Source organism: Parambassis ranga, chromosome 7, assembly GCF_900634625.1.
Source record: "Parambassis ranga chromosome 7, fParRan2.1, whole genome shotgun sequence".
Taxonomy (NCBI): domain Eukaryota; kingdom Metazoa; phylum Chordata; class Actinopteri; family Ambassidae; genus Parambassis; species Parambassis ranga.
In genome coordinates this window covers 690,968-701,915 of record NC_041028.1, presented here as the reverse complement: position 1 = coordinate 701,915, position 10,948 = coordinate 690,968, and the positions used below count along the sequence as shown (strand labels likewise).

Below are 10,948 nucleotides of genomic sequence, written 5' to 3'. Positions count from 1 at the left end.
CTCTAATCAGACTTGTAGTCCATCATTGGTCCAGAACTGGATAAAGAATCCTCCAGAGTGTAGCCAGGCTGACACACTGTGACGGTAAGACACGAGTGTGGAGTCCAGTGGTGTGAGGATCTGTGGTTCTGACTGAACTTGTTGATTGTTCCAGCCATAACAGCAGACCGGCCCGTGGCGACTGAGGTCACCTGCTCCTTCCTTTGATGATCATCTCTTTATCTGAAGTAGTGATGGGCTGCGTGTGCTCACATGTATTCACCTGCTCAGTCGAGTGAATAACTTCCAGATCAGAGTGTTATGTTGGACACCAAGGAACCTAGACTTAGACATTTTTCAGCTCTGGAGGCTGCAGCTGGGTAACGACTCTTTGTGCGACCTACGCCCACCATGAATGTCTCCTTCGGCAATTAAGACACAAACTTAGCTTCTACTGGCCTCACAGCGTCCTCCATGGAGACACCAAACATTTAAAAGCTTTGTGTTGATGGGTAATTTATATGTTTTCTTCCTCTCCTTGTGTGTGTAATACAACAAAGTAAAAACAAGAAGACGCTGTGTGGTGGTTTCTCAGCGTCTCCCTCCTTTGTGTCTGATAAGCTGCAGGCTGTGTTGTCATGTTTGTGATTTGTGCAGCAGCAGAAAGTACCGGAGCCCGTTTATGCATAAGTCTTTTAATCAAAGGAAAGAAAGTCGTGTCACAGAACCGATAAAACATAAAACAACAAGCACGTTTCTGATTCTTCAGACTTGTTGAAACAGAAGAATGACCGTGAGGTCTGTGGTGTAAATACTGAATGCTACCTCAGTTCACTGTGTCACACACACACACTCACAGTCTCCATGATATATAATGATGATGTAGAATCTAAGAGGAAGGTCTGAGCTAACGTTTCTATTAGTACAAATACAAAATGTTCAATAAAAAACTGTCAGTTGGGTGCTATGGTAACAGCTGGAGGGGACACGGGGTCATATCAAGAAACATTACAATACTAGGCGAAGCTAGAAGGTCCAGAACAGTCCATAAACAGAGGCAGGTTCCATCTACAGTGAAAACACACAATATATGAGCATCATAAAGGAACAGAAACCACGTCATATTAATAACCACTGAAATATCAGGAAGCTGTGACTGATGTGTTTCAGCATGAGAAGCGCTGTGTGGACGATGTTCAGCCGGGGCTGCTTGATGCTGTGATGGATCACGCCGAGCACGACGACAACACGCTGACTCCCATTCTCGCTCTAACAAGCGCCAATTAGAGAAATGCCACTGCTCTGTAGACGCTGACCCGTCGGCCCGTCCGCCGCCCCCGCACACGCACACACACACACACACACACACACACAGGGACTGAAACTGAACCCGGCGAGGAAATGGAGAAAGCAGACGCTGCCGTGTTCTTCTGCTCGTGTCTTCACGTCTGGTTTTTCCAGACTTACAGCTGTGTAACTCATCCAGAGATGTCTGGACTGCTGTACAAGAACATTGTCAGTCACACATCAGATTAAAGTCGCTGCAGGCTGAGATAACACAAAACTAGTTCATGGAAAAGAAATCATCTGTGCCAGCCGAGTGTAATCTGTGAAAGTTGTGCGGCAGTTTAAAATCTGTGGATGTGCTGATTGTGTCTGCGCTCGGCAGCAAACCCACCTGAACCTGCTGTGCTGTTTATATGAAGTAATGCAGGCTCTCTGTTACTTAATATTTAATCAGAGGTGGCTGCAGTTCACCTAGGGGGCGCTCAAGAGGTAGTCCTGTAAGAATATGATCTATCACTATTGATTATAAATCGGACCTGAAAACAGGCGTCTTCACGCCCATAACATGCTAGCATTTTGACTCTAGAGCGCCCCCTATGAAACAGGATGTTTATATGGTGGGATTTCTCTCTGGCTGAACAGTCTTCCTGGGATGAAGGAGGTAGAAAACCACAGACTGATTTAGTAACATTAAAATGTCCGACTCCTGTTTGGAGCTAGCTAATCGCAGTGATAACGCTCACCCAGAGGCTAATGGGTTATGCTAACATTAAACAAGCATTAATTAAATTCATTTTTCTGATTAAGCTACAAACACAAACGTGTTTACTCACTATACAAAACCACTCGCTAACTTTTGACTTTTGTGATGCTGGATGCTGGATGCTACATGCTAACGGCTCACGTTGTTAGCTTTATCCTTTGTTTTCTACCCCCGTGTGTGTGTGTGTGTGTGTGTGTGTGTGTGTGTGTGTGTGTGTGTGCAACTCTGTGTTTGCAGAATGCGGAGGGTAACCTAAACGACAATACGCAAAAATATGACCCTCTTGGAAAACTTTGCATTTAAGGAATGACGTAGGAACAAATCCAAATATCGACGTGACAGAATAAACATCAAGAAAGTTGCATGTTTCGCACTCATGTATCGTTCATATATATCATATACATCTTCTAAATATTCTCTTATCTTTTCTGGTTTGTCGTAAACATAGACGCCTGTACACAAAGATAAACACACCCACTGAAAAAGAGAAAAGAAAAGCACATTAAAAGACAAAGAAGGAAAACGTTCCATTTGGAAGAGGGGGTGCTGAGAGCAGACAGAGGTGAGGTGAAGTGTGCTTCCCTGTTGTGTTGTTTTGTGCCTTTCTTTGTCATCGTTTGTCTTACAGTGTGAAAACAGGAGGATTTCACTGCATCGTCTGTCAGAAGGCTGCTGCAGATCAGATAACTGCTCATGAAGCTGGAAGTACAGCGTCACAGACGACAACAGGCGATGGAGGTGTGTTGGTGTAATGCTACAGTTCAGGGTGGTGGATACAGCCACGTGATCGAGAGCTGCAGAGCGGCTCTGCATCGCCTCTTTTCCTTTTTTTCCTGTCTCTCCTCTGGCCGTGTCCTCAGCTTCCCTCTGTGAGACTTCCGCTGCTTTCTGAGAGCAGTATCCCAGCGATCAAAGAGCCTTTGCAGTGTTTGGAAAGTCTCCTGCGAGGACACAGATCAGTTTGCCTCAGCTCAATATTAAATGTCTGCAGACTGGCTGTCCGGCCGCTCTCTTCAGAGAACAGCAAAGCCGACTTTGGCCCCCCCACACCACCACCACACCACGCTTCAAATCTCAAATTGTACACTAGAAAAGACGGCGCTTCACACGACTAACTGACTGACGGTGTTCCTACATCAGTTCTGAGGAGTGCTCTGGGACTAGATTTCAGGAGGAAAGGGACACACAGAGAGGGAGAGGGAGAGAGAGAGAGAGAGGGAGAGACGGGGGTGTGTTTTCTCCTCAATCAGACAGACAGGAAGTGGATCAGCAGGAGAGAGGAAACCCCCTTCTGGGCCGCTGGGTCACAGGTGGCTCTGCTCAGGGACTGGCGGGGGGCCGGGGTGAGGGGCAGGAGCCCTGGCTGTCGAAGCTGGCTGTCCTCGCCTTCCACTGCAGGACACACAGACACAAGGCGGTTCAGAGGACATATGGTCACTCTCAGCACCGGACCAACAGTAAGTGGACAGCATGTGCACGGTGCTTTCAGTCATAAGGGTGTAACTCTCTACCAGACCTGCAGCTGATGATGGGCTGCATTATTGATTGACTGTCAAATTATTCATCAATCAGTGTGTTCTGACATTTGATGAACAAACCAGTGGAAAATGTTCCTGTTTCCGGACCAACAGTTCAAACTTCCATTCATCAGGAGGATTTAGATGATGACTGTGTGTGACCTGAAGGCCAGCTGAGCCCATCAGCTCATCATGAAGACAAACTGCATCAAAAACAAACTGCTGTGCTCATTAACTACACTAAAAATAAATAAATACACATTAAATATACTTCATATTTACAAAGAAAGGCTAATAATGAGTGGATTCATTCTGGAACTGCAAATCCCATAATGCCTTGCAGGCAGAGAGCCCACAGTCCCCAGCTGTGTTGGATGTCAGTAATTAAGAGCAAAGTTATTCAGCTGTGTTCAGCCGGGAAGACACTGCGCGAGATTTAAGTTGTACTGTTTTATTTATTTATTTATTTGGGTCGGGTGACGTCACACGAACGGCACCGGGACCGATTTCTGACACGTTTGATATTTTGCCTCGTGAGTATCGCGCAGTTTAAGCAGAGGGCTGCGTTTTTCCCTTACTGCGCATGCGTTTGCCGAACACGCTCGACGTCACTGCCGCGCGTACACGAAATTGTTACAGATGATAAACAAACATGGCGGCGCCCACACGGCGCTGTTTGACGAGCTGTTGCGGCGAGACTGACTTTTAGTGTGAAACAGCGACAGTTCCGGTTTAGACGTGTTTCATTTCCGGTTCGGTGTGCTCACCTGAAGCACCTGAAGTCGCGTGTGGTGTGAGGGGTGACGTCGCAGCCGACCATTGAGCTTTGAGTTGATATAGCATGAGTTTTATTCCTACTGTGTGAGTTGGTGTTAAACACAAACATCCCTAAAAACAGCACCGTGGGTTTGAGGCTTCAGTGACTGTCGCAGAGTTAATTCATCATGAAGAGTTAAAGATGTCACACATCTCAAGGGAGGTGAAGTTTGGACTCTCATCAAAAGGTAGGCCTAAGTGTTGATATCTTCCAAATGTGTGTGCAGACTGTTTGTGTAGCTCGTGTTCCTCTGCTGCTCCTACAGCACACCACCTGCTCCTTTCACCTCATGCAGCAGCAGCGGGCTGAGAGTTCCCCGGCTGATTATCTCAGTGAGTCTCCCTTAAAAAGTCCCTTGGCCCCAAACTTACCTCCTTCTCAGACTTCTTGGACTCCAGCAGGGGGTGCCAGTGTGCAATGGGCTTCCGTGGGTAAGCCAGCATCTCGTTCCAGTGGTCCCTGCCAAGACCGTCAGCATGGCATCCAACCCTCGTCACACCAATGATCTCATTATGACCTACCCTGTGGTCACACACACACACACACACACACACACACAGTGGTATGAATTCATCTGATGTAACCTGACACGACGTTTCATACATCTCATTGTTTATAGACTGCAGGAAGACCGATCTGTAATCAAAGGAGACACAGATCTGACTGTGGACGTCTTGTCGATTGATACGGTGACTCAGCAGCTGACACCAGAGATGCTGACTCACTGTTAGAAAGCTGATCTTTGCTCTGCTAACAATGAAAATGAAGGCAGGCTTTTATTCATTCCTATAATCCCCAGATTATTAGCATAGTCTTATTTAATCCTCACGTAAAGGAATCACACAGGCAGCTAATCCTGCAAGTACCCGGACCTTTTTATAAAACTCTACACACCCACACACACAGTCTGACCTTTACCACGTGCGCTCTCATTCTGTCAGCTGTCTGCTCCTCCTTTTCCTTTTATAGGGTCACATACTGTGAATATAAAGGTGCTGCACTGCACGGCTCTCTGTCCGAGGAATACAGAGGAATACAGATTGTGTTTGTTCACAACATGTATGAATCATTTTCCTCGAATAACATCGATTACCATCTTAACCCTGACCCAGGGTCTGTTGGTGTTTTCATCTTTGCATGGCTTGAGATTATTTTAACTTTTTGAGGTTCATTTGTCTAAAATATCTAAATATGCAAAAGATTTTTTTTTAATATTTGATCCAGGACTTGTTGTATGTGCATGTGTCACTAAAATGGACCAGGTCCAAAGATGGAAGGAAGCGGTTTTACTTCAGGAAAAGAAACCATGGACACGTTGTCCATCCAGAACCTCCTCAGATGTGGTGGTTACTTTGGTTTCTGGCACAGCTGGTGCTCTTACAGAAAAAAAACCTGCAGTTCCCCCTGTGGCCTCTGGGGGCTGGCTCTAAACATTGGTCAATCCCTATAGACCTCCATGTTAAGATGCCCACCCATTCAGCAAAAACATGTTACAGCCTGGTACAAAAAGCCGCTTATTAAGACCGTGAGTGGGCTCTGCCCAGCTCAGCTACACCGAGCTTCTAGTGATGTCCAAATGAAGCAGTGAAGCAGTATTAATGTATTGTATGTGTTACAGTAGGAGCTTGTGGATATGTCTGGATAGTAATTCAAACATTTTTATTGTTAAACAATATTTTTTTTTTAAACAATATGTTTTGGACTAAGCAAAGTCTCATGTTATGAAGCAGTGTCAAGTGATTTGAACCAGTCATGTGATTCACTGAGGGAACGTCATCGGTCACGTGGGTTTTCCTGCACCAAATAAAGCTTCGAAGCAGCGGTTCAACATAAACGCTGCTGCAACTCCGAAGCTTGTATCAGAGCGTCGGTGTCACTTGGCCATCACTACTAGCTTCTATGCCTGTGTATGGATTAACCCGAGGTTGAGTGGACTGGTAACATTACTGTCACAGACATATGTCGTGTTTATTTATAGTCTACAGTGCACCCTGGTGTACCTGCTGTGCTAAGTGCTAGCAGAAGATGAGACATCGACAGGTTCAGTGTTCAGACAAGCAGGTAAAATTAGCCCTCACATCCCCGTGTCCATCTCTCTGACCCAAGCTGCAGTAAACGGAGGAAGAGTGGCTGTTTGTGAGCTCCAACTCCAACATAATGTGCTCAGCTTCAGTCTGAAGTAAACGTACAGAAGCAGCATAATAACCCCACTGTGGCTATAGAGCTGAGTGTATAAACATCAGCACACTGCAGTTCTGCCCTCCATTCATGCCGTTACACTGTGTGTGCAAAAGTTCAAAATGCCCAATGCGGTGTCATCTGGTACGTACAGATCGTAGTCCATGACGGAGATGTGCAGGCTGACGTGGTCCATGCTGTCTGGTGGGATGTCGAAGATGATGGCCTCGTTGTAGGTGGGATTCAGCGTGTTCTTCTTGATGCTCGTCTTCTTCTTTTTCAAACGCCTGCCGTCACAGATGAGCGACACCTTGACGTAGGGATCTAATGGATGGGAAGGAACAAAAAAAACAAAAAAAGGTGAAAATGAAATCACATCCTCTCCAAGTTACCCGCCTCATTCAGGATGGAGAAGTAATCATCCTGATCTGGGACCAAAGGAAGCCTCAGTGTTTGCTCTGACTGCAGAAACATCTTTTGGGAAGATTTTCATCATCTATTGTCTGTCTGTGTGTTTACTTCTTAACCCTGAAGGCAACCCCGGAGGACCTGGCATCTGTAATGTGCATAAAGTAGATGAGTCAATGCCTTGTGTAAACACAGAGGATGGGGGGGGGGGGCTTCCTGAATGCTGATTTCAGTGTGGCAGTGATGAATCGCCTCGTATGATCTATTATGCTGTGAGTTAGCCGCCCTAAATCTGTGAACGCCCCAACGTGCTCCGAGGCACAATCCGATAGATGCAAGTTTATGACGTGCAGATTGAAATAATGGCCTGATAAACTCAAGAGGGGGGGGGGGGGGCTTTGTTTGGGTGGGTGGGGCAGATTAAAACCATGAGTCACGATAAAACTGTGAAATGTCATTAGACATAGGAGGAAAATGCCACATTCACTCCGAACTACAGCTGAACTCTGGCATTTAATGCACAATAAAAGTCACGATTTACGAGGAGTGATATCACGGTAGTGGGGCGAGGGGGGGGGGGTGTAATAGAAAAGTGGAGTCTATTAAAATAAACAGGCCGCCTGCAACTATTTGCTGACAGTGTTTTTAATATTGCAGGAGCTGAATATTAACAAACAGATCAGCAGCAGCGCTGTGTTCATTTCATCTGACACCTTCACACAACATGTTCAAAAGGAGGACGGCTCATTCTGAGGCACCGCCGCCGCCGCCACCTGAGCATCACCTGAGTACCCCGTGATGTCCATGGCCTTCAGGTTCCTGCACTTGATGACGGTGAGTGTGAGTCTGCCGGCGGTTGGCAGGTAGCATAGTGAGAACATGATCTCTCCAAGGTCGACGCTCTCCTGCGAGAAAACACACACACACACACACACACACAGTAAAAATCTGGTTTACATGCAGCTGGGATGTGCTGAGGTGATGTACACTAAGTGCAGAGTCTTTACCTGAAGGCCTGTCTCTGCGATCAATGCCTGTATTTCAGAGTTCTGCACTGACACTGCAGAACTCTTTGTCTGTTTTATTTCCTCACAGCTGAAGCTACAGTAAGCTTACTAATTAGTGCACAGATTACAGACGCATTAAAGAAAAGCTTTGATTTGGCTTGGAAGACAGAGAGCTGTTTGTTTTGGTCCCTGCAGCATCGTTTCAGAGGAGGTGCAGCAGAGATGCAGGTGTGTGTGTTGTGAGCTTTTGTGTTTGTATTGTTTGTACGTGGTAGGAATATAGAGATATGGAGACGATCGGGCTGATTGCTGATGATTCCCAAAACAACACTTGTGACTGCTGAGGCGATGTTTAAAGATGGTCTCTGGGTGGCATTTTGTCACGTAGTTAAATTACTCCTCATGTTGTTGTTTGTTCCTTTTTGTCAGTTGAGGTTGAGGCAATCCAACTTATTAAGTGTAGGACAAAGTTAGATGTGTATTAAAACTTAGCAGTCAACAATTGTAGTTCCACCCACCGCCTATGGGGGCTCCAAAAGCCATCTAAGTGAAAATACTAATAATAATAATAATAATACATTTTATTTGTAATGCACTTTACATTTGCGAGCAAATCTCAAAGTGCTACATAAAATCAGCAAGGCAACAGTGTACACTAGTCATTAAAATTAGCAAGGCAACATTATAAAACTAATCAATAGATAGGGGTTAAAAGAACAAAAGAAGAAATGCAGAAAGAAAACCAACATAAAAACCAACATAAAACTGTCCTAGCTGGAATAGGCTTCCAGGAAAAGGAAGGTCTTTAAGCCTTTTTTAAAAGCATCCACCGTTTGTGGAGCTCAAAGGTAGTACTCCCCTTTGCAACACCTGTTTTGGGGCAGAATTTTTATATAATGCCCTCAATTTAATCACATGTAGACTTAAATCGTCACATAATTACAGCGGTGGAAAGTAACTAAGTATTTGTACTTAGTTACTGTACTTTTTTGTAGCTTTTATGTATTTCCACTTTACTTCAGTAAAAATAACAGCTCATCCTTTCTCCTCTGACTCCATGTTGCAGCTGTCCCCTGTCCTTTCTCCTCCACTACATGTCTCCAGTGTCTGTAGTTCCTTGTTCCATGTGATGAACACAGTGTGGACTGATGTGAGGTCAGACTCTGCATGGAGCTGGTGTCACGCTGCAGCTGTGTTTCTATAATGAGCCTCAGTCATGATGCCGGTGCTCTGGCTCAGTGAGCTAACTAGTTAGCTGCTGTCTGCTAACACAGGTCCATCCATGAATGATGAACATGAATCATCACATGGATCTACAGCAGGAACACTGACACAGTAAACATGCTGAATGCCTGTTTGTTATCAGCAGCCTCTCTGTTCACTTGATGCCCACAGCCTGCCTCATGACACACAGACCTGTCCACAGCTGCTTCTGGACATGGACATTAACTACACATGCTCCATTTTACTTTGATTATTTTAACCTGTTCACATCCTTTGGAAATCAATCATATATATTCAGTGTGTGAGTACTTTTACTTTGAATACTTTAAGTACATTTAAAAGTACTTAAGACTTTTACTTAAGAAGGATTGTTGATGCAGCACTTCTACTTTTACTTGAGTATATATTTTGCTGGGTAATTGTACTTTTACTTAAGTACCAAGCTGCAGTACTTCCTCCACCCCTGCATAGTTATGGGTGGATGCTGTGTCACAGCACATGCTTCCTCCTACGACTGCCCCGCCTGCCTCAGCTCCACTCATGCTCCACGTCTTTGCCTGTATGTGGAGTTTAGGTGGACGTGTGGAGATCCCTAAATATCTCCATTGTTCCCTGGTGGCTGGCTGCTGTTTAGATGATTAGCTCCATAACACCAAACTAAAAACTAAAAGTTCTGCTCAAATAGATTTTTCCCCACTGATCTGTGCACAGATGCACATAGTAGTTAGCTTAAAAAAAGAGGAAGTGATGTCAATCAGCCAGTGGAGCAGCTCTGCTTTGCTGAAAGTTGAGGTAGGGGTGGGTTTAATGCAGAAGTTTGAGCGGATCAGTGACTCTTTCCAACATGGCAGCAGCTGTAAGTGGGAGAATTTGGCCTCACTTCTGTCCAATGGGCCGCTGCGTCCTCATCTATGTGTTGAACCGATCAATGAATCCTCTGCCAAAAGTGACTTCAAAGCTGAAGGTATCAGCAGAAAATGATTTCAGTCAGATGAGTGTAAACTTTCTCTCGAGGTGATCCAGCTGGAACAATTTGTACAAAATTATGGCCGACCTTCCGATCAACTCTGAGTGAATGTCATTATTCTAAATTACATTACACTATCAAACGGCATAAATTTTAATTATGTTTCCAGATGATCATCATCGCCCATGGCCGTAAGCGGAGGCGATATCAAATTTACAGCTTGGTACTCGAGTCTAATGTAACACAATCAGCCACGCGAAGCAGGGACAAGTCTCAGGAACAGTTTGTTTTAGAGGCTCCCAGCGCAGCCTGTCAGCAGGCTGAAATATAAACCTGTGTGCTGACTGCGAGTCTAACAGTCTCGAGTGGAATGAGCATCCTGTTATCTGTCCCGTGTGAGTTCTTAGACCCATCCTGTAATAAACAGTATTAAGGTCGCAGAGACCCCTAATCAGGCTGAACGAGCTCCGAGAGCCGCGCTGATCGACAAATCCCAGCACGTCTGTCGGAGCGCTGCAGTCTTAGCGTCTCTCTCTCTCTCTCTCTCGCTCTCTCTTCACACATGCAGCTGCGATTTGCCTTCCTGTGAGGGATTTTGCTTGACGGGTGTGAAGGTTCAGCCATAATGTGAGACCACAGCAGAAATGTCAAGTGTTGTAAAAGCACGAAGTGACACTTTGATTGTCCTTGTAGAAACACAAGCTGTTTTTGGTGCCAGTCACAAACATCTGCATCACATTTATCTTCTGTTTTTCCTTGCCGCACTATGGCAGTACTGTAAAAGTCAGCTTCAGTCGGTGT

At 45.3% G+C, this 10,948-nt stretch overlaps 1 protein-coding gene across 1 annotated transcript in view; it reads right to left on the bottom strand.

The window, feature by feature from the left end:
* Nucleotides 1–3,241: 3,241 nt before the first annotated feature.
* syt6a (synaptotagmin VIa) overlaps nt 3,242–10,948 on the bottom strand; it is a 51,408-nt gene continuing 43,701 nt past the window's right edge. The window contains exons 4-7 of the mRNA XM_028410012.1: nt 7,734–7,854; nt 6,694–6,865; nt 4,735–4,885; nt 3,242–3,421 (exon numbers count right to left, since the gene is read on the bottom strand). Coding sequence (XP_028265813.1) covers nt 3,350–3,421; nt 4,735–4,885; nt 6,694–6,865; nt 7,734–7,854 — 516 coding nt within the window. The 3' untranslated portion in view covers nt 3,242–3,349. The remainder of the gene's footprint in view (nt 3,422–4,734; nt 4,886–6,693; nt 6,866–7,733; nt 7,855–10,948) is intronic.